This window comes from Lepisosteus platostomus, chromosome 13 (genome assembly GCF_059453375.1).
Source record: "Lepisosteus platostomus isolate fLepPlt1 chromosome 13, fLepPlt1.hap1, whole genome shotgun sequence".
Classification (NCBI taxonomy): domain Eukaryota; kingdom Metazoa; phylum Chordata; class Actinopteri; order Semionotiformes; family Lepisosteidae; genus Lepisosteus; species Lepisosteus platostomus.
The window spans coordinates 4,606,371-4,630,651 of record NC_142623.1 but is presented as its reverse complement, the minus strand read 5'-3'; the positions used below and the strand labels follow the sequence as shown (position 1 = coordinate 4,630,651).

The following is a 24,281-nucleotide window of genomic DNA, read 5'->3' as shown; positions in this document are numbered from 1 at the left end:
TCAGGTCTTCTTCAAGCATGAGTCACTCTTCAGCCTGTTCCACGCAGACAGGAGGGCCAGAGTGTGGAGGAAGAGGAGGTGTTGCGTTTAATTTTTCCATGAGTATTTAACATTCAATCCAGAAGTTATTTTGCTTACGTGAATTATACTTGCCTACATCTAATGGAAATCACTCAATTAAGCTCTGTCAAATTTCAAAGTTGGTCAAAGCTGAAAGGACAGTGCCAATATTCAAAATTTCCAGAGCAAATAGCGATGGTGACAGACTCAAAGAACAGTGCTATTATCATTTTGCTAAGGCACTCCATTGACTTCAGCATTCCTACAGGACAAAGCATGATTACTCAAGTGAGGATCAATACTGTTGCACTGTCTCCTTACCCTAAAGCACGCACAACAAAAGACAGTAAAATCTTTTGAAAGTACTGTAAGGTTTGCAGTGATATACATTTGTTTTCTGTTGCAGTAATCAAACAATCCTTCTAATATTGCAGATTTTAAGCTTATATTCACATTGGTATTCTAAAAATGTTTGCAATCTTATGCGAGTCTGTTGGCACAGATAATAACCATGTTATATTTGGACATTTACAAGAAGCACCCAGTGTGAATTAATTTTGGGAGGCTAGTCCTCTTACCACATACATTAGTGAATAACTTATTCTAAATTGTTTACCATTACAATATAATGCTAGTGTTTATGACAAGAGACACTCAATATCACACAACTTCCAGAAACTGCAGTATTTCTAGAATAAATGAAGACAGGACAAATCAAGTCAACCAGAAATTAAATTTAATTGACAATCTGGCAAAAACATTTACGCGCTACAGGTGCATTAAAAAAAAACGAGTGTTTAAAAAAAATTACTAATGTTAATCATAGTCATACAGAATATCCTGTACATTAAAACACAGTGCAGTCCAGAACAAAACCTACAAAACTGGAATACAGTGCAACTGATAAAAGTCTGTTGACAAAAATGCAATTACATTTTTACACAACTGTATTTAAACTTACTGATTTCAATCACTACTGCCTTTTCAATGGGAAAAGGCCATTAACACGGCCTTTTTACATAGAATGTTCTCCTTTTGAATAGCAAAAAACAAATACATATTTGTAGGAAGACCGAGTTGCACTTTGCTGCAATACACACTGTTAATTAAAAAAAAATACAGAAGAAAGCAGAAGCACTATTGGTTCAATACATTGATAGAAAAATACCCACATAATACAATTACAAGAGCATCTAGATTTTCACGCAAAAAGCCGACATTTGTCTTATGAAAAATTTTATATTAACCCCCTTGCCAACATAAACGCTAAATGTGTAAAATTTTCTAAAAAAAAACTTCATCTGAGGCTCGAACTTCAAATATTTAATGGTGTCTAACCTGAAAAGCAATTCCGATTAATTGGATTACATTATGTTTGCAGAATTTTTAAGAGGTCTTCACTTCCGATGGACAGCAAACACTTCACACACAACAAGATTTAAAAGAAACCTTGTCAGTCTTTCTGAAATGCACTTTAACCCACGACAGATTGGTCCCACGTCCAAGAAGGGTCTATACAGAGAATTTAATACCGGTCCTTAGATCTGCCCAAAGCCACCACAAGGAAGTAGTTTTGTTATCCTGCCAGCTGAGTACACCATAACAAATTCCGTAAAAGATTACTGCCATTTTTATATTTATGTAGATATGTACACATCTAAGGCACAAAAAACACTTCCCCCCCCACCCCAACCCCCATCAAGCCAAAGAAAAAACAAGGAGGGGGAGGAATAATTTTTCCCAACTAATTTTTAATTTGTTTTTTGGAACTTCTGCACTGGTTTTAAGTAATTATTTTATGGGGACATTATTAAACATTAAAAAAAGTCCTTAAACCCAAAAATCTATGTGATGTGTTGTTTGACTATATCAAACAGTCATCATATACTATATACAGGTTGTGTATATAGTAAATGTACAGTCTTTTTATGGTCTTTTGAATTAAAAAAAAAAATCAATTTTATATTGCCCCAGTGCTACTGCATAAAGCAAAAAAATCAATTAAAATAATGTTGCATAAAAAGTTTAAGAAACATTCCAAACAAGTGAAATCATGCACAACTGCTTAAACCTCTTGAATACCGAAACTGCTTTATTCTCAAAAAATGAATCATCTTTTTGTATTAATGAATTCCAATAGATTTCTTTTTACTTTTCTGAACCCATCCTATCAGTCTTTGAAAGCAATTTGAAGTCATTTTTTTTTGCAATATACAAGATAGGCGTAATGGCTTCGTCTTGTCATTAATAACCTCTCTTTAGTAATTTGGTTCTCTGTGCAGAGGTCACATCATGTGATGGTACGTTATGCTGTTGTTAGGGTTGCGAGCCGGTATGGTACGTGGTACCTTCATGGCTCCAGTCAGCTGCTGACCTGAAACCTACTGCTCTGTGGCAGCTGTGCCTCCCGATTTGTCTTCCTCCTTATTCTCCGCGTCGCTGTCATCAGGCAGCTCCCCTTCCTCACCGCTGCCCTGGAACTTGTCATGAGTCCACTTGGGACTGCTGCTGGTCTTCCTGAACATGAACCGGCCTCGGCCTCGCTGGAAGGTGCCGCGGCCTCTTCCGCGATTGTCCACCCACTTCTTCTCTCCCTCACCTTCTCTGTCGTCATGCTGCGGGGAGAGGAAAGACAAAAAAAAAAAGAGTGCCTCTGTTCAGTTTCTTTCGGACTGATCCTGATAGGATGAAAACGATCCTATGCGGCAAATGACAATGGGATCTGAACTGGAACTGGTTGAGCACTTCAATATACAGGGTTGGTGATGATGTCATTAAAAGGCTCGATGAGGTGGTGGAAACGAGACAAAATCCCAGCTTCCAAAGCTGCCAAGCCTCCGCCCCCACCCCCCCCCAAACACAAAAATAAACACGAAAATCTCAGATTCTCAGTTGTGTCTTAGTTCAGATCCTCCCTTCTGGTTCTAGACTACCCTAGAAAACAGTCAGATGCCTTTCAAAACAAAAAACCAACAAACATACCAAGTAATATTTTTTGCTCTTGGGTGTGTACTCTGGATCCCATTCCTCTTCCTTGGAACGCACTGGATTGCCAGGGTTGGAGGGGTTACCATTGCTATTGTTTCCTGGATAATTACCCCTGTTCCACCCCCTGCCTCTTATTCTGAACTGCTGCAATAAGAAACCAGAATAATTACCCAAGTTGTGCTGCCAAGTCCTTTTGAGATCTCAGTTAATCAACACAAAAAGGTTTACAAGTCATTCTGGAGAGGGCCTGGCGGGAGTAACTAAACTAAACCTCTGAACTGAGAAACACTTAAGTGCTCGGTGAGTTTAAGGGTTAAGAGGTAGTAAATGGAGTGAGGAAGGGGGTTAAATACATAAGAAATGGCTCCTAAACGTTAGAGCAATTATTTTCAAGTTAATGTAGGATACAGAACTAGAGGACACAAATGGAAGCTGGAACCACCAGAAATAGCTGGAGGTGGATTTCCTCAGAGAGGAAGGAATGAATTATAATTGCATGCAATGGTTAATGGAGTTGCACAGTCAAGAAAGAGACTGAAGTGTGTGCTATTTTGATTAAAAGAGAACTCGCACAATGGGGCCAAACAATTAAACAAAAATGAACTGCTTCATTACATTGGCAAGTTTCCCAGTTAATTAATAAAATAATAGAAATCCAATAGAATACATAATGGATTTTTTATGGAACTATCATTTCTTCAATATACTAAGTGTGCTAATCCAGAGAGACTTTGGGCACAATACTATATTTTTATGAAAGGCTCCCTGTTTGTAATAAGTGAATTCCACAAAAAAAAATTCCTCTTATTGTTTAAAGTCTAGGTTGAACAGTTAACCATGTTAAGCAAATTCCAACTGCTCTTTTAGATTAACTGCATTTTAGGCCCTTTTCAAAAGTCTTGTTTCCATGCCACCTGACGTTTGGAAGGCTCAGACAGAAAATATCGATAGGAGTTTAATTAGCACAAGTCAAAAGAGGCTTTGCTCCACTGTCTTTGTGAAGAGGTAAGAGCAGGGGGCTGTGCCAGTGTGCAAGCTGCAAAGGAGGAAAGTAAACCAATGCTGAAAAGTGAAGTTTTTTTTCCCACTCTTTACTTTTCAGCATGGGAGCTCTGTGATGGAGGCTTGCAGACCCCTTTGACAGATGGCTATTCTGATGGAATGAGCTCACTTACAAAGCCTCCTCTCCCTCTGCCTCGCTCCATGGGGCCGCCGTAATCGCGCACTCCCAAGCGCGCCTTGTTGAAACCCTCCTCCTTCTGCTCGGGGCCTTCAGGATAGTCTCCTCCTTTGAAGGAATGGGTGGACGAGGAGGACTCCGAGGAGGACCTGGATCTCTCACGGGTCTTCTTGCGTTTCCTGCAAAGCAAAAGACAGAAAAACACAGATCTGCTCAAACCGCAATCAGCTGCGCTTTGCAATTCCTCCATGTGCTGGGATAGATGCTATGCCTTGCCATGCTTTCAGGTTGAACAGAGTGCTGATGCCAGGGTTCTCACTAAGATAAAACATCTGCGCCGGCGTCACTGCACTGGCATCCAGTTCACTAAAGAATCAGTTTTAAAATTCTTAGATTTAAAACACTAAAAGCAGTTTCTCCTAAATATCCAATAAATTTTATACAGATGTTTTATTACCTTATCTGAATGAACACTAAGGTCATATGATACTGTCTTTTCATGCTTTTTTACAGTACACCTTAAGAGGAAAAGAGCAGCCCCCTTTTGTTATAATGCCCTAATACCATAGAAATCAGGTTTTATTAGAAATGCAGCTTCAGTTCTTTTTAAACGTAACCTGATTTTACATTAACTTTTTAGAATTATTTTAAAGCATGTTTAGTATCTTGAATAGTTCTTTAGTTTTGTGATTTTTTAAATCTGTATACTATTCTTTTGTTCAAAATCTTATTTTCTGCATTCTCTTAATGATTAATATCATTGAGGCAAAGATGCGGTCTTTTAATATTTTTTATTCTTGTTTTCTGTGCAACATGTTTTACATTACTCTTATATATTTTCTGCTATGTAAACAGATATTAAGCTTCATCTAGCTCCTCAGGTGTGAAGAAGGCTCCACGGCCGAAACGTTGTGTTTTCTTTCTTTTTTCCCAGCATGGAATAAACCTATTACTTGTTCCTTTGCAGCCTACGCATGCGGATGCAGCTACCCACCTGAACTAAGTTAACAGAATTGTACTTACTTTGTCTTCTTATGATGCTTTGATGATTTTTCAGTGGATCTCTCCCTGCTTAAACTTGATCCCCTGGATTCTCCAGAATCTCTCATCCCATCTCGTTTGTGCTCTCGCTCCTTACTGGAGTATTTTTTGCGACGCTCAATATCAAGACGGAGATCCATTGAGTCAGTCTTCATTTTTTTACCTTCATCCTATAAAACAGTTTTTTTTATTTTCAATGATTATGGTGCCGAAAACACTTGCAATGATTATATAAATAACCTTTGGTTGCAACTTGTTCTGAAATGGAACAAATTAGAAGAGCAGTGATCATAAATTCTGCTTTTGAAACTGAAGTGAAATCATCAACTGCCATTTTCCATTACAAATCACAACTGCTCATACACCAGCTTCACAGGGGAAAATAACTTTATGCAACATGATTAAACCACTGTTTTGTTATTTCTGTTCATTCACTCTAATTTAGAAAGACGTTCAAAGGCTTTTGAATACACAGAGGATGTATAAGATAAAGGAAATGAAGAACAAACAACAAGCCACTCAAAATGCCCACACTGCACTGACTATTCATTTTATATCTGATTAAAAATACATGCTCTTTTATCCTCTGGTCTATAGGTATCACCTTACATCCACTACAGCTGCTCATGGTTTAAATTATGGGGCTGCAATCAAGATTTAGTCTAGTGCCAACTACCATAAGTTTCCTTGAGATATTGCTTTTTTAATGTAAAGATAAATAAGGCCTTTTGACATTGGAGACATTAACATGTAAGGATTCAAAAGTTCAAAAAGGTGTGTACAGCGCCAGAGAATACAGTATAGAAACATGCTCTGAATTCCTGATAAAGACAGCTGTCAGGTTATTTAAAAGACACGACAACTAACAGGTTATTACAAGTACTGACCAAGGAAACAACTGACAGACTGTGAAGGAAGTAACGACTGCTTGTTTTTGGAACACCGCTGGATTACAGGGGAAACCTCAGTTTGGTTCAAAGGCATTACTTTTAAACAATGATGCATTTTCAACTTATAATTATAAATTATAAAATTTACTGATAAAAATTACAACATGCCTCTGTATTCAGATGAAATGATTAGTAGGAGAGTGTTTTACATTCAGCTTGTTGAAGAAAAATACTTACAATTAAATTGATAAGAGTCCTTTGACAGCTTGGATACTTGGTTCAAAGTTCACTCCATTTTTCCCCCCTCAAGCTCACCTCAATTGCTTTGGTGGCCATGTACCACATTATAACCATATCACAAACGTTGAGGGTATATTTAAATAAAACAAACAGAATGTCGTTCATTTTTTTAGACTTATTCACCTCCTTTGAAAGAAAAACACAAACTTAAGATAGATGGCAGTCTAAGATGTGACCCATTGTTTCTTTCTCCCAAAACTTCATATTTCAAAAGGCCTCATTAAAACTTTTGGTCACCTTGGAACTGCTTTCCCTGGAGCTTTTCATTTCCTCAAAAAGATGAGAGTGTTTCCTAAAAGCACTGGGAGAAACATCAATTCTCCTAGAAAAGAAAAAGAAAAAAACAATATATGAGACAATGCTTACCTGGGTTTAATCACACATTTGTGTCTCTGCAGATCAAAGTATTTCGGCAAGTTGAAGATGGATTATTCATTAATTATATCCTAAACTAAGTACAAATAAAATCAACTGTATAGACATACAGGATATTTTGTCTGGATTTCTGGGAGCTTCAAAACAAAGGGCACCAGGTATACACGGACAACAGATCCGACTAAGAAACTTAAATTACTTCCACATTACACATATATAATCCTGGAGACGAATAGACGTTTCTGTCCCAACATCTAAGGAGTGAAAGAAACAAAGCCTAAAACATTATAATACAGTAATACATGTGACAAATCTCTGATCATTCTACCTATGAATTTCTGGGCTCTTTCTTGGCTTCATCATTTCAGCTGCTCTTCTTTGGTACATGGCGAAACGTTCATTTAATGTCATCCCTGAGGACTCGAAATGTTGTGCTGTGGATCAGACAAAACATTTAATTTCAAATTTTATTCTGAATCAGAATGCTGATGCAGAGGTAAATGGAGATTACAGAAACTTTAAGCACAGTGCAAAATATCCTTGAACACATGCACAATGCTCATTTTGTGGAACACATTATTTTGGGGTTAAATACTGAATCATATGGAATCTGACAACACTGGCATGGTGTTAAATGGATTTACTCAGCTGCAAACTTTGCTGAAGTAAAACGACCGATCTTCAAAATGGACTGACAAAATAGCAATGCCTGTGCTATTGTAGTTTACCGAACAATTTCCAATTGCTGAGCATCATCATGGCAAAACGTTTTGACGATCATATAATCATAATGATTTGAATTTTTAAATATAACAGCAATGCACCAGACCTTTTACAAAAAAATGCAATTACCAATAAAGGTAACTAATTAAACTTACCAGGAAGAACAGAAGCAATAGCTGGGATTTAATGCTTTGAATTAAAAATTAATTACAAAATGTGACATTCTTCCATAGACTGAGATCACCTTCCCTGTTTCTTGTATAATCCAGTACATATTGGTTAACAAAACCAGGATACGTCCTGTAATATCATAGAAGAGGCTCAATGGAAGAGGGAGATGTAGGGGGATAACTCCAATGGATTCTTCTTTTTTAAGAAACCCTTAATTATGTCTTACTTCTCTGGAAAACAATGCTGTAACAAAATCCCTGATAACACAAACAACTTTGTTACTTATATTTCAGTCTGGCAACTCTACAGCTTTCTTTAGCCAAGACGCAATATTCTTGATCAAATATTGAAACTCATGAGGTCCATTCACAAGTTCAAGCAAGATGACTACGATTTTACAGAACTGGCATCAGTACAAAACTGCATGGACAGTGTACAGTTATTCCTCTGTAAAAAATTACACGTTGTTGAATGTGTTCCTGTACTCACTGCAAGTGGAATGCAGTTTCCTCTGAATTTAAGAATTTATTTAGCATCTGAATCTCCATCATAAGAAAACATAACTGTTTTAAATGATGGTATGGTGTGGAAAATGACAGGCATTTTTGATCTCTTAAGGACCCAGTGAGACATGTCCAGGGAAGGTTTACCTTTGATATGGTGAACTATGGTGACAATGTGCTGAGCAAAAAGCTCAGAGGGGCTTCTTCTTAACTGGGTGGACTGAATGTGCTGAAAGATGGAGCGAAACTCTTGGTCTTTTTTGCTTGGATGCACAAGATCCCGAGAGAACCGGCGTTCGTTTGCCAAAACCCCGGAGGAGCTATATGAAAACGAAAGAAAATAAGTTAGAAAAAAGCCTTAGAATATTGCAAGGAAGACAGTTTTGTGTAATTTATGAATATATTAAATGTCATCAACATTTATTGAGGTAGGCCAATGACTGTTAGTCCACATTCTGGCAGAAAAATGTCTGTTCTCAAATTACCTTGCATAGTCCTCATGGAAGGGATCCATTCTAACACTGACTTCAGCACTGCGTTTCCCAGAATACGCTGGGGTAGACCTGGGTGGGGAATCATCCCTCCTGACATTGAACATTTCCCTCTCTCTGTTCTCCGAGCTCTTCCGGGCTGGAGGGGAGGGGCTCTGTCCCTGCTTTTCCTTTTTCCTGCTGGCTTTGGGGGCTTTGTCAGGCGAGAACCCCCGGTAGCCACTGGCCTCGGCTTTCTTGGCTGCGGCCGCCGCAGCTGCAGCTCGCTCCTGCTTCCGGCTCCTGTACAGCTCTTCTTCGACATCGTCGATGTCGTCTTCGCCCGCGTCTTCCTCCTTTCTGAGTTTTTCCTTGGCCGAGGGGAAGTATGCCAGCTCGTCCCACTTATTGAACCGCTCGTCAAACATATCCCTGTTGGCGGTGATGGTAATCTTGCTCTTATGCTTTGGCTCATCTTCCATCTCTCGCTCCTTTTGGTTCCGGACTTTGTGTCTCTTTTCCTGGTCTTCTCCCGCTTCTGCAGAACCGAACTGAGGCCCCTTCAGGAACTCTGCAGCCGAGCCCAACTCAAACTCATCATCATAGCCGTACTTCTCCTCTTCGTTTTTGCTATAGTAGTCAGGCTTGAGGCCACTGTAGGCAGCTCCCTTGTCGAAGGAGCCAGCCTTACCATTCCCTTTGTCCCTCTCAAGCTCGGCCATTTTCTGTTCTTTTTCTCTTCCATTCTCCCATTCCGCAACCTGAATTTTGTTCTTGTGTTCCTCCAAGAACCTAATCATGAAAAGAAAAAACAAAGCTTTTTGGTACCTGACAAGTGCTTCTTGCCTTCTTTCAGTTTTTTGATCGACCCTCTATTTCATGCCAACCACAGAGAGTAGCAGGAAGCTGCCAAATTTTTTTTTGTAATGTTCATCACTTCACAATGGAAACTGAGCAGGTCAATAACTGAATTATAATATTAATTGTACCTGCACATAAATGAGATGACTTTACAGTACAGCAAAAATGTTTTCAAGAACCCGAAGATAGATTTTCTCTTAACTTTGTATCATACAGACTTAGATGCATTCTTTTTTAAAATATTCACACTAGAAGATCAAAAAGGATTCTGTACAGGCTTGTTACAGACATTTTTAACATTTTAAAAGATATTTTTCCAAAACGTTCACAGTTAAAGTTTTTCCCCAATCTACAACATTCATATGACACTACAATCACCCAGTTAAGGTATCCCAAGCCGAACCCAAACTGGTAACCTAAGACTACATTATTCAACACACAGGTGTGTGGTATCAGAAACCAGGGAAAACTATATCAGCACAACTCTGTGACTTATGATTTTACAGTCTTGGCATAACTATGCACTGCTGAATAATCTCTCAGAAATAAGGACTCATTTATGGCAGTACTAGGAATCAAGTGGGTTAATTTATTGCATACTGCTGATTAAGTTAATAATACTTCAGCAGAATGTAATCAAGGTTATTTGTATACCTTTGTTAAAATACATCATGCACACAGTATACAGAATATTATATTATAGTCATAAATATACTGACCATAACAATCCATATAAAATTGTCATACTTACTTCTACAATTACTTAGAGACCTCTTAAATATTTGGGATTGCGTAAAATGTCTAATGCATAGCAGAAGACGCGAAAAGCCGCCAAGCACTGGTTTTAATTAACTTTGAAAGCTGAGGACTACAATTCCCATTTAAAAATATTATTCTTCCATCGATCTTTGAAGCAAGACTAAAAATTGAAACAAAAAATAATTATGATAAAATACCGAGCAAAAACTAAACATTAAATCAAATCACACTTGAAAGTAATTACAAAATGATGTAACATTAGTAATTAAATCAAGAAGTCTAGTACCAACAATCATCAAGCCTGGATATTTAAATTGAAATTGCTGTGACTGCAATTAAAGGTATCCACCCACAACAAAACTGCAAAAACCTTATGCTGTGGATAAGCAATGTCATAAAAATGGAATCATTTTCTACATTAAAGACTGTGCAGAAAACCTGACAAAAAAAAAAGGAAGGGGAAAAATTCGACTTACTTTTTAAAGGCTGTAGAAACCGAAGAGGGTTTTTCTCCTGCCCTGACATCGTCCTTCGAAAAGAACCCAAAGCCAGAAAAGACTGCAGTTGGGCTCTGCTGCGGCGGGCTCTTGCTTGTTGGGGCGGGCCCGCTGCTCTGCCAGGGGGTGTTACCTAGAGATTTGCTCTGTGCTGCAGCGCTGGACCTAGAGGGACTCGGCGAGCCTCCCTTCACGGCTGGGCTGGGCCTCTTCACAGCGACGGACTGAAGGGAGGGGCTGGGGTGGGCCGTGCCCTGGCTGACAATAATGGCCGAGCGCACCGCAGGACTGGTCCGCTTGGGGCTGGTGTCGTAGTCGATCAAGCCCTGCCAGCTACCCGAGGCCCTGTCGGGGGCGCCCTCGCCGCCCGCCGCTCCCGCCGCCTCCTCGTCCCTCGAGCCCGCCCTCTGCGCCTCTTTGGCCGCGGAGTCGGGCCGCCCGCTCTCCTTCAGCTCCTTCGCGGCATTCCTTTTCGAAGATCCCGAGCGGCTGTGAGTGGAGGAGGAGCGTGAGTCGGAGGAGGAGGAGCCCCTGGTTCTCCTGGAACGACCAGAGGACGAGCGGTCGGAATACCGGGATCGGCTCCTCGACCTCGGGGTCCCGGACCGTCTCTTAGGAGATCTGGATCGGGAGCGCCCCCTCCTGGGACTGTGCTGATGGTGCTGCTGTGGTTGCTGCCGGTAGTTCTGCCAGTTGGGTCTGTAATTGCCATAACCTCCGCCTCGCTGGTAGCGGCCCCTGGGATAATATCCTCGGCCTCGGCCGCGATAGTAGTAGGGTCTCCGGAAGCCTCTGTTGTAGCCCCGGAACTCGCGGTTGTTCTGGTACTCCCTCGGGTAGTTCCTTTCCCTGTTGTGAGGCGGGGAGTGTGACCTTGAGCGAGAGCGAGACCTAGAACTGGAGGGGGGAAACAACACGTTAGACCCAGGCCAAACGCAGGCTCTTCCCACGCAGCTGGGGGAGAACAGGTAGGACGCGCCTGCAAAGGTAACGTAAGGACAACATCGTCTGTTGTTGTTTTTTGCACACTGCCTGTTGTCTCTGTCTTTCTTTTGCTACACAATTGTATTGTTGTTGTTGTGTTTTTTTTCCTCTTTGTACTACTGTCCGAGAGCTAGCTAAATAGCATTTCGTTATACCATATATCATGTATATGAGTGTAATGACAATAAACTTGAACTTGACATCACGCTTTCAGGCAACTAATTCTTCAGCTTTCTTTCCTCATTCAAACTGAATTTAGGGTTCTCGTTCTTAATAGGGGACCACCAACGGTATATCAATGACAGTTTTAATTTAATTGCACAGTGGCTATAACTCAAAAAATAGGAAAAACTTACATGTACTTTACTTTTTAGGTGGGGGGAGACAGGAGCTTTCTATAAAAACTAAACTAAGAAATGGCAACGGAATCCTGCTCTTGGAGAAATCACCGACATTTTGAGACCTTCTGGAGTTGCCACACATCTGTAAAGCATGCTGTGTCCACTAGGTGGCTCCCAAGAACCAGGTTTGAAATGCATCAGCCAAACAGCGACACAACCGGGTTCCTGCGGGTTAGGCAGGAAAGAGCACGCTTGCTAGTTTCTGCGTTAGCTGAATAAAGCGATACTTTGCTAAAGATACAAACCAGTAAGCATGACTATATTTAAAAATACAAATTAGCAAGAAGGCTACAAATTCATGGTTCAAAAAACGTTATTGAAAGTAAAACAAAACCAGTACTATTACTTTGAAAGTGGGTCAAACGTATTTCAACAGCACATAAAAAAACCCCATAAAAATGTTTCAGCAAAGTATTCAACGCTTTTCCATTCTCATGAAGTATTGCAACATTTATCAAAATCTAAACATGCCTAAGAGCCCCTACTAAAGCCAAATACTTTAAACTTGTAAACAACTTTCAGCGAAGTTAAATAAAACCGGAGAAGAGAAACTATTCTAACCAGCAAGGTCTACCAAAACCGTCAGAGCAATAGGAAACCAGCACTCAAAAACGCTCTTAATCTTCTCTAAAGAAGCATACAACAAATCTTCCGACGCAGGGATTTAAATACAGAAGTTTCTTATTTTAATCTCGGACAACATCAGATTGTGCAACGCCAAAGCAACCCATGCAAATCCTGTACTCACCCAGTGCGTTTTTTCATTGGAATCAACTGCAAATTGTGAAAGCACTACGCGGAGCATTTCAAACTCAAGGCAGTGAAACTGAATCTGTATCTCTTATGAGGGTTCTGGTGGAAAGAGGCGGTCACGTGGGCCATATGGGAAAAATTTCTACTCTAATCCCTTCGAGCCCAGGAGGGCTCCAGTTGCCAATTACTAGAGATACTGGCCTGTTGTAAATTTAATTTAAGTGCTCAAGTTGTCTGATCTGTTTGTGCCTGAAGTAACAGATTTTTGATTTTTAAAAACAGGAAAAAATAATATGACCACATTGTTTCAATCAATACAGCTGAACTCCTAAATCAGCATTTTTTGTAGCACACAAGATACATGTTCGCATTTCATTCATCAATTAATTGGCATGGTTCAGATTTTTTATTCTCTTTTTGTTTCTGGCATTTCTTAATTTTTAAATAAGAAATGACAGCTCAACCCACAGATCTATCCTGAAACATGTTTCACTGTGTGTTTTGGAGCAAGTACGTTTATATATCTCATTTTAAATTCAAAGCCATGCCATTTACAAGATCTTTGTACACACTTCAGCATACAGAAGATTTTAATTTTGAATAGCTGCACAAATAAATCAAATGATGCAATTCGAAACTCTCTGCATGTGCCTTTTGCAAAGCCGTACCAGTAGAGATAAGTAAACTATAAACTTCAATTACAACAATTTTTATCTCACTAAGATGGGACAGGAAAATATACTACTGAAAACCACTCTGAAAACAGCTGAAACTTCAGCTGCACTGTCAAAAAAGCAATACAAAAAGCCAATACAGCAGATGAAGCAGAGCAAGGGGGAAAAAGGACGTTAATTACAACTTAATCAAAAACACGTTCTTGGTCTGAATGCCACCATTTTCAAACATCTGTCTAGACAGGAGATGAATGACTTTATCCAGTCTTAGAAATGTAGACTACATGCAGTACATCTTTGATTTAGCAGAGATGTGTCATACAGAAGCAACTACATTCACAGAAGACAAAGCTACAGACATACTTTGGATAAGAGGATCCAGACCTCCAGCAAGCTACATTCTCAAGCAATTAAGGAGAAGTCGTTTTCGTAAAGATTAATTCAGATGTTGGAAATCTGAATTTACAACACAGGAAATACAATTTTGTGTGTCTACAGCATAAACCAAAAAAAAAGTAATAGAACAGGTCTTGCAGACTGAGCTAAGAAACTTAAGCTGTCCTCACTTTTTTTTGCTAGAACACAAACACTTGAAATACAGAGGGCTAAATAAAAAAGAAACAATAAAAAGTACACCACCAGCAAATGTCCATCAAATGTAGCTCATGCGACACAGAGAAAAAAAAAGAAGATGAAAATGAAATTTAAAACCAACTAAAATCTTAGCACACTTTTGGAGCCTGAAATTTTTCCAAGACTGACAATTTGAACGTTAGGATACTTTCTTATACAGACAAACTAAACGATACTTATGAAGTTTCTGGCCGAACGTTCACAATGTGTCAAGTGCCACTTGAGAAACGCTATTTGTGTTGCATTTTCAAAACAAGGATCTCATCAAGAAAAAGTTACAGGGTACTAATCTAAGCAAGACTGCAAGCTTAAAGTAAGAAACATTTTGTAAGAAAAATTTAAATTAAACATTAAATGCACTTCAGTCATCAATGACCAAGGTGAACAGCTGCTAACAAGTTCATTAGGCTCAAACGTTACACATGCACTCAAGTTTTTTTAAAGAATGATACACCTTAAAATATTAATCGCTTTACCAAAACATGAGAACTTGAATGCAGAACACCCACAAGCACAGACGCAGCACTTCAATTACAGCATGAGCCTGTATTCAGGCCCAGCGAGAGTGTGACAGAGCAGATACCTGTAGCGGTGCTTTCGGGAGCGGGACCTCGACCGGGTTCTGGTTCGGGACCTGGAAAAGGAGCGCGACGGGGATCTGGACCCTGATCCAGAACGGGATCTGGAGGGAGATTTTGACACCGGGACTTTCGACATCTCTGCCGGGAGGACTATCGCCTATGGATCTGCCTGTTGGTATAACAGAAAGGGAGGTTAATATTTAAAGCTTTATCAGATCTTCCACTTACAAACTTGCACAGCTGCAACACATATATATTCCAAAACAAACTAAAATAGCACAAAAAAGTCATATGACAACCCAGTAAGTAATGCTTTTTCACATCAAAAAAGCAAAGATGTCCATGACGCAGAAATGTCTGGTTAAGATCATTAACACTCAAGGTACTTATTTTTCCATTCCAGAGGAGGCCAAGACCCCGCAAAGGGTTTAGATTTTCAAACTATATTTTCTTTTACTACACAGCAGAAACCTCAACCCTTTGGATTACATTTAAACTTTTAATTCCTCAAGAAGTCTTTTAGAAATTTGCACCTACAAATGAAGCAAAGTCTGGAAAAATAAAAAATGAGTCACACTGTTGTATACTATGGGTTCTGTACACAAATTACTAACTGAAGATCTGGCAATATAACATGTTTACAGCAAATCATACTGAACTGATTAATGAATATTGAGGTGGGTCCTACATAGTCAGGAAAAGACAACACTTTTCACTCTGATGCTGCTCTTTCCCCCAAAGTCAACTGTATTGAGAGCAGTCAAACTTGTTAAAATTATAGAAAACTCTAAAACACATTACATTGATGATGCTTATAGCATAAATACTATTATCATACAATATTAGCATGAAGAATACTGACTAATATTAAATTTGCCCCTTTTTACAAAAAATCCTAAATGCTTGCATCATGTTGCAATAATATTCTTTATTTAGGGCCGATTTATCTCAAGATGACAGTTTGCGCTGTAATTTAAATCGATCTTAGTTTACTATTGTTTTCAACCAAAATGAGGAATGCAACTAAGGAAAAAATAAAAATGACTTGCCTGCAGGACAAAACACTCTGTATGGACAACAATAGGAATGACTTATGTCCAATTTAACAGACAACCACTTTAAGGCATGACAACCAAGGACGTAATAATATTCCAACTCCATCTTTTAAACCTGTTCCAACTCTGTAAATGTAAAAAAGGAAACTGGAATCGGGGAATTGAAAAACTGGAACTGACCCCAACCCTGCTAGGATGATGACATCTCTCCAGAATTTCTAAGATGCGCAGAAGGTATTGAAAACACGCTAATTTTTCATTTGAAAAAAATTACTCAATGCAGTTCAAGTCTTGTCACAAAGATCACTTGCCATCACAGATCAGAACCTTTAAAATTTAATTCTGTAATGGGAAAGTCACGTTGTAGGATTGTTCAAGTCGTAAACACAGTATTTCAAGGGACAAACATATAACATTTTCTCTGTGTGCAGCTTGACTGTTTCTCTTCCGGCCCAGCCTTCACACTGGTTCAGGCATGGCTTCAGCAACTGGCCGTCTTAAAGCAGCAAAGGATAAAAATAGATGTGCAACAAGTAAAAGAAACAAAATGCAGAAACGTCAGTATTACGCTATCCACTTGCACTACACACTAGACCATTTTTTGCTTGTGAAAAGCAACATGTTGCTTTAAAAGAAAAACATGTGAGAAAACAAATTTAAGAACAGCATGGATGAAATTAACCTTTGGCCTTTTGTTTTATGTAAAAGTTAATAGTTAAGTTTTTACCTAAATAACTATAAACGTAAAAGCGTTTATGGGACACCAAGAACTGAAACATTGTGATTTATAATCTTACAGGGGTATCACAAGCCCCTCGGGACTAAACCTTAGAAATTTGTATGCATTTGCATTCAAATCAGGCTCATTACCGACATTTGTGTTATATATATATTCATCACCATTAAAATATTCTCTATAGGTATTACAGTAAAGATTTTAAATATATTAAATACTTGAACAAGTAGAGATTAATGTCATGCTGAAACGCAAAAAAAAATGTTTTGGCTACATTGTATTCTTCAGATCATTGCATATACATTACGTTTTTTTTTAAACTATTCCACAGTCAATGATTTCTCTATACAGCTCAGAAAAGTATGCGTGTATATAAGTAAGATACAGTGGATCTGGATTTTTGTGCATGTTGTGGAAGGTACACATCTGGAATTGCAGAGAAAAATAAATACACAAGTTCCCGTTCTATACAAGGTCATTTTGTTTCTAGATGTTTCTAGAAAAACATCTAGAAAGTCTCCAGCGAAGTCAAGTTTTATCCTTATCTGCTGTTCTGCACACCGTGTTAAACCGCATTTCATCATCTTACAGTAGATTCATTTAAAAAATGCTTGTAATTTTGCCTGCAGCTACGTCATTTGTGGGTTTCTGGTCATCTCCAACAGAACAACTTCCTGCAAAGTAACGCCTTAGAATTTCTGTAATCGTGTTACTTTTAGTCAGAATTTACAGCGTCAGATGAAAAGATTATGAAAATTCTGCAGAATTAACTCCCTTAATGGTGGATAGGCTATTTATTGATTGTACAATCTGAACTCCTTAATTTAAAAATATTAAAATACAAAGCCAACATGTTACTTATATAGCCCACACACACCATACCCGATTCCATACACTGTGTCATCCAAATAAATCAGATTTCATTTCAGGCAATCTAATGGGCTTTAAAGGGGGAAATTACAAGCAAACCTTAAAGCAGTTTGGAAGACATCCTTAATCTTTTCAGGGCATGATACACTTTGATCACTACATTATTCCTATTCTAATTTTTCAGGATATTGCTATGGATCTTTTCTGCAGAGCCCCTGCCTTATTTTTCGGTGGTGTTGTTCTTGGCTCCCTAAGAACAATATTTGTGGCTGCTGACAGACTCTCCATTTCCCTTACTGTGCACATTTTAAGGGAAGCTTCTGTACCACTTAATACCCACAACGGAAAACAATATGATAAACAGCCAGCAGTTAAGTATTCTGTAAATCAAGCAATTCATTAAAATATTCACTAAATTCCCCCTCTGTAAATCAAGCAGCTCATTAAAACATTCACTAAACTCTTCCTAGACTGAAAATTAGAAAAAGAAAGATACTTTCTCCTCCATATATGTAGTGCATAGTGTTTCCTCCTTTTTAGCAGTTCATTCTAAATTCAAGAAGAAACTCTTTCATTCAGAAAACCAAGTTCTCACTGGACAGTAAAGAATAGATTAAGAAAGTTAATGAAACTGTTAAGACCATATGAACACCTTTGCTAGAATAAGTATTTCCATAAGAGGTGCTAAGTCTACATTTTATTATACATGACAGAATTATCTTGCCGAGGTATGCGTGGTATCAGCAGAAATAGTCTTAATGTAACAGAAGTAATAAGAGCGACCTATGCAGATATCAAAGAAGGGAAGGGAGGGTGTTGGTGATGGTGGGATTGATTTCAGAGTGAAGTACTTTAAATGATAATTAAGAGCAGCTGTCGCTGTTTGTGGAGGGGGGGGGCTTTATGTGTATAGAATGGCCATATCACTTGGATTTTACATCTAAAAAAGAGTGTGGCAAATACTCGACATGATCACCTCCTGCAATCCAAGCCCGTCCCTGGAAAGAGGCAGCTGTTGCTTAGCCCCTCACCTGTTGATTTCATTTAGGGTGAAAGTGCCTGGGAACAATGGAAGTGTAATGTGATACTGCTCTCACTCTACAAATCATGCAGTCCACAAATGCCTAAGCAACAAACTTTAGATTTGCCTTCTGGGCAACTAGGAAATATCCAATATAAAAATGACAACTCCACTAACTGTACCAAATGTGTTTCACCACCATCTAAAACATGGAAGGCGTTTCACTGAGATTCTAACAGTGGTGTTTATGCATCAATGGGTAATTTGAAACTGGTGCACTGCCCTTGTCTCAGTTCTTGTGCTCTTGGGTTTCAATATATTTTTTAGTAATTTGATTCCTTATGACACATGAAATAATACCATAATACATCCACTATGGATGATTTATTATATATAATTTATAAGATAACTAAAGTCAAAACCAGCTATACAGACTAGAATACAGAGCTGTAATAAAAACAAAAGGGAATCTTAATTTGATTTGTCCTCCTCTTTTGCTTCACTAGCTGTTACAATCTTCAGCAGAACACAAACTGCATCATACATTGACTTAATCCACTACAGTCTTTCCACTCAGCACATATTTAGGGCAAAGAAAAATGTAAATGTGTTTGGAATGGTGAGTCAATGCAGTCTCCAAGTGAATACCTCTTAAGTCATTTAAAGTTAAGAGGCATTTGTATTTTATGTCTGGTGGGGGGTGGTGTGTTAATGCCACTACAAAAATCTTTTAAATCAAACTGGTTTTCCACATTCATCTACTGCCTTTTCATTATCGTCATAGGCCCTGGCTCACTGCACTCAACCAAGCTTTGGTAGAAGAAAATGTGACTTAATAAGGGAAGCCAAAAGTAAATTTCTAAATTGCAGGTTTTAGATTTCAAACTTTTGTTAAGGGAAGATCACTGTAATGACCCTCAAGTTTGTGTTTTTTTTTCCTCCTAAAGAAGGGGAGGGGACTTCACTGCCAAACAGGGCCAGAACCAGCTGCTCTCGAACTCCCCACTGCTGAAAGTTACAGAACTCTAATAATGTTTTTGATAATTCAGTATTGCAGGACAACAGGTTCTTGACAAACAAGGTCTTGTTATTATTATTTTTATAAGTATTTGGATCTCTCTCATTGAGCAAAATGTTTCCGAAATGTCTGGAGGAACCCCGGGATTGTTGCTGAGGAATACCCAATTACTAATTTGACTAACATTTTGTATCCATCCATGTCTTAATGGAAAGCTGTACAAAAAGAGGTTGCTTCCATATACAAGATTCACTACTTCGATAATGCATCATGCCTCACATCATTCCTGAGCAACATACTCCAATCCATAAGTTCCTTTCAATAATTCATTTTTGGCAAAGCCAGTTTGACAGCGGTCTATAAAGGAAAATGAATAACTACCTAAAACTGTGCCAGAAACATTCATATTTAAGATTACATCATTTAGGATTATGGTTGATTGGGAAAAAATCCTTAGAATAACTGGGCAGGCAATTTAAAGTCTATAATTCAGTTATTTTAAAGCTACTTGAAATTCTGACACTGGTCTTAAGTAACATTCTTAAAATATAACCCTAAAACCTTCTTGATTTACACCATACATGAGAAATAAAAAACGTTCTTTAGTTACTTTCAACAGCTGAATTAAACATTTCTGTCTCAGTCTATTTTAACTAAACGTGCAGTATTGAGAACTAGAAGTTGCCTCCCTCCCTTGCGCACCCAATGACAAAACTGAGACATCATAAACATGCCAAGCAAGGTAGGGCATGAATAAATACCAAATAGGACCACCAAATCCTATAAATGTCTGAAAAGTTAGAAAGAATGGGATGTCAGTGGTTAAAGAGTGAAATCAATTACCCAGATGTTAGGAGATTTACACTCTAAACTGTTTTTTTAATTGGGTTTAAGGCCTCAAATCTCTAGTACATCAGACCTTCCTTTCAGTACTTTTAACTCCTGCTGTTACAGGACATTCCAACAAGACAGAAAACCAGGGCTTTTTTCCTAGATGCCAAAAAACAGGGGATCACTAAAGAGCCAGGTTTCACATTCCCATGTGCTGCACAGACAAAACGTAAATAAAGGAAAGTTATTCTTGGATCTAAGATAAATTTCCTGGAATTTCTTATTGAAAAACGGATACTTAACCAAAAACAAACCAGTTTAAAACTAAGAATGTTTACACAATAGGTATATGGTCTTCTCCCAGAATTACGTTCAAATTTAACTTGACAAGGCATGGCTGATGCTTGTGTTGATATCTCATTTAAAAATCCAGTCCTAGATTTCCACAGCCTTGTGTAGCAAAATGTAGCGTTCAGCCATCCTGGGAGTTTGCCTTGTGCTCTATGCATGTATTAAAATTGTACTGGCTTCAGCAAAGATACTGAAGGCCCTTGGTTTCTCTCCTACTCAATGAACTTTGCTTATACAGCTGTGAACTTGCTTATACTTGACATAGTCACGTCACGCACTGTGAAAGAAAAAGTCTATGCACCCTATACATAAAGGCTACTGTTTTAGAGAAAAACTGAAAATGCGTAAAGTGAAGGGAGTACATGCTTTATGTCTTTGAAATCAACAGCATGATCTGTAGCTCTGTAAATGTTACTGATTTTAAGCAGATAAACCAACAAACTACAGCATGGCAAAAAAAAAACACTGCATCAACCACAACTTCCTTGTTATAAGGAGGGGCTAAGGACCTTGCAGAATGAACTACTAGATTTAATCCCTTTCACCAGCACAGGACCCCACAGATCAGGAAAATCAGAAGCATTCAAAGTAAGATTCTTTCAGGCTACAGATTAAATTAAGTCATGTTTCTGAACACCAACATTCTGTTCGTGCTACATCCAAAACAGGAATGATGAGTGCGAGGCCTTTTTAAACTTGAATTTCGGATTTCACTTTTTTGATGAGTGAACGAGTGAATTTAAAACTGTTCGAGTAGGAGTAGCCATCCATGGCAGCTCAGTTTAATTTCAGAAGGCCTATAATGCTGCCATCTCAGAAGTAATAACTAATGGCAAAGGATGTACTGTGTAACTGGCATGTCCACATGAAGAATTTACTAGTCAGGGTAACAGAAAAGGCATTCCTGCTTGTAACATACAAAGGTAGTATGTTAAGGAGGAAATTAAGCTTACTACGTACCTTTTTCTAGAGCTATCACTATTATTATGCAACCTTGAGAGATAATGTAGAAAACAAAGACTATGGGAATCAATGCAGAAACTCAAGGCCCCTTCTTGGGCCTTCCTTCTGCTGCAATGCACATTAACCTGACAATCATGTGAATACAATCAGTAAACAGTCCAAACCATTGTGAATGTCCAGTGCTAAAAGACACTCTGCCAACACTACCACCAGTCTTTTCTCTCCATTTTAAGGGATGTGGGCTGATAAAATAACCCAAGGCTATTCCTGAATTTTGACCACACTGCAAAACACAGCCTAGAGAGCTACAGAAAATGGAGAAACAGAAATCTCGAAGTGTTTCTCCAAACAAAAAATATGTTTTCTAGACTAGAATTGAAAAGGGCTATGCATGTTCTTATTGCTAAGACTGATGTATAGAGCAACCCTGCCACTGATTTGGGTAAATCCCTTTTAAAGGAAAATACACACAAAAAGGGACTTCTAAATTACCTATATGTTGTTTTTAATTATACATATGAAAAAATGATGGTTTAAATGGTAGATGTAGGATCCCTGTCTATGTAACAAGGAAATGAAAATATGCAGCATACAAATTAGAATTTGCATAACCAGAGTTCATCACGTGCTATACACGTGAAAAGGGGAGTACTGTTAAGTGACTGAACATGGTTACAATAGAGTATAAAAATATAAGACGTTTTCTTATCAAAAAAGGGAATATTAAGACTGCTGTAGTTTACTAGGGCTCAGCAAAACCTCTTCTCCAATCTTTCCATCTCGATTGGCTCAAATGCAACCGAATCCCACCCTCCTCGACACACACTCATTCCCAACATCTTTTCATTGATTTACTGTATCATTTTGGCTATTTATATTTGTTGAGTTACAAATAAATATGACACCAGTGTATAATCGGTTATTTTTAGTTTTCGTTGCCGAAAGAGACTCGCCTGCCCCCTACATATGTTGTATCAGCAATAACGCCATTGTAAACTACCATTTCAACCCCTGTTAGATGCAATACCTAATGACAAAGTACGCACCATGTGACTGGTATGTCGGTATGGAAAATTTACTAGTCAGAGCCTTAACAGAAAATGCATTACTGCTCTTAACTTACACAGGTAATACGTTTAGGAGGAAAATATACTTAATTTGTAACGGTTTCAAGAGCTATCACCATTAATGCGCAACCCTGGGAGATCATGTAGAAAAAAAGACGAGGGGGAAGGGATACGTGAAATCCAGGCTTCTTCTTGGGCCTTCCTTCTGCGGCCCTGGAAGTCAACCTGATTATCGTGTGAATAACATCAGCAAACGGTCCAAACGATCGCGAATACCCAATGCAATAATATAAATACGCATTACGTCAATACAAAAATAAAACATGTCCACGTAACCGCAGTATCTTTGCTTACGTTTTTAGTTAAAAAAGCGGTTAGAAAACCGCCAGATCCAAAGCCTAAGAATGTTAACAAGCTTACGTACACCAAATGGTTAAAACATGCCTTTCAGATAAAAGAAAAATACCAAGTATGTGCGACACGTACTCTATTATATGCTGGTAAACACGACGCGGAAGCATGCAGTACGAAAATAAATGCACAAAATGAGATAAAACATGGAAGAAAAGACCAGCTTACCTCAGTTTCGTTTTGCAATGTGCTTCTTGGAAACCAGCTTGCAATCGTGCTACAGCACAACTACCAAACGTATTTTTTGCTTTCCAATCTACCATTCGTTAGATCCTCTCCTCTCTTCTTACCTGTTGAAAGATACGAATTATGTATGTTTACAATACTGCCTACTTGTTCGTTATCACTTTAGAAACCTGACACCACGCGGAGCAAAAAAAAATGAGGACGAACTTCAGGGTTTGTTAAAAACCTGGTAAACGCCTGGCCGTGTGCAAATGGCAACACTCCATTACAGCACAAGAGGTCAAATTTCCTTCCTGGTTTTCCCTGTCAAACAAGTTTCACGACGACACCTCCTTCCCGCCTCCATTTGCTTTAAAGAAATAAGAAAACGCAACAAATCTCCAAAACCGCGGTCTAATAATACCGTTTTACGACCCACATTAAACGCACGGACGCTCAAACGCCATGTGTATCGTTTTATTTTTATTATTAATCCCTTTAGCCGCAGCGTCGCGTAGATTTACCTAAGTGCTCAGGCCCAGAGCTGCGTCGTCATGGAAATGCTGAGCGGAAATGAAGGGGGAGCGAAGATGTCTGCCGAGAGAGTTGTACTCAGAGGCATAGTAGATTGCCACTGTTTTTTTTAATGTTTAAACTGTAATGAGGTCAGTCCGAGCAAAGTCTAAACTAAACTACAATGTTTGTGGTTGGCTGTCAGTCTGGCTCCCAGCCGTGGATTAGAATAAATAACTAAATGGGATTTTGATGTTTATTTTGTTCAAACGTTGAATTTGAGCAACTTATAAAAACACACCTTCCAAAATGTTATTTATTTGGAAAAGTTTACCTGTTGCGACTCCATTGAAGGACGTAAAAGAGCACTACCGAATGCACCCAGTATTAAAAGTGAAATGTTTACATTTATGGCCATCCAAAGAAATGTGTTAGA

General features: G+C 38.6%; 1 protein-coding gene across 5 annotated transcripts; it reads right to left on the bottom strand.

Moving 5' to 3' along the window:
• Nucleotides 1-779: 779 nt before the first annotated feature.
• On the bottom strand, nucleotides 780-24,006 carry LOC148649690 (thyroid hormone receptor-associated protein 3-like). Of its 5 annotated transcripts, XM_088602711.1 has the most exons (12): nucleotides 23,857-24,006; nucleotides 23,336-23,457; nucleotides 14,847-15,013; nucleotides 10,798-11,715; nucleotides 8,717-9,493; nucleotides 8,379-8,551; nucleotides 7,163-7,268; nucleotides 6,697-6,781; nucleotides 5,252-5,439; nucleotides 4,224-4,407; nucleotides 3,043-3,192; nucleotides 780-2,675 (listed from the first exon to the last, which is right to left on the bottom strand). In XM_088602711.1, the coding sequence occupies exons 3-12, from the start codon at nucleotides 14,978-14,980 to the stop codon at nucleotides 2,442-2,444; spliced, it is 2,949 nt and encodes a 982-aa protein (XP_088458837.1). In that variant the 5' UTR covers nucleotides 14,981-15,013; nucleotides 23,336-23,457; nucleotides 23,857-24,006; the 3' UTR covers nucleotides 780-2,441. The 5 variants fall into 5 exon arrangements, with proteins under 5 accessions (XP_088458837.1, XP_088458838.1, XP_088458836.1 ...); XM_088602712.1 differs by lacking the exon at nucleotides 23,857-24,006 and having other exon boundaries at nucleotides 3,043-3,189; nucleotides 23,336-23,758; XM_088602710.1 differs by lacking the exon at nucleotides 23,857-24,006 and having other exon boundaries at nucleotides 23,336-23,754.
• Nucleotides 24,007-24,281: the final 275 nt, after the last annotated feature.

Bases quoted from the DNA above. Each gene is read 5' to 3' on its own strand.
- LOC148649690 (XM_088602711.1), bottom strand. From the start codon at position 14,980: ATGTCGAAAGTCCCGGTGTCAAAATCTCCCTCCAGATCCCGTTCTGGA. The intron at 11,716-14,846 runs GTATCTGCTCTG...TCCCCCCTCCAG, and splicing joins TCCCGAAAGCACCGCTACAG to TTCTAGGTCTCGCTCTCGCT. The intron at 4,408-5,251 runs GTAAGTACAATT...TTTGCTTTGCAG, and splicing joins AAGCATCATAAGAAGACAAA to GAAACGCAAGAAGACCCGTG.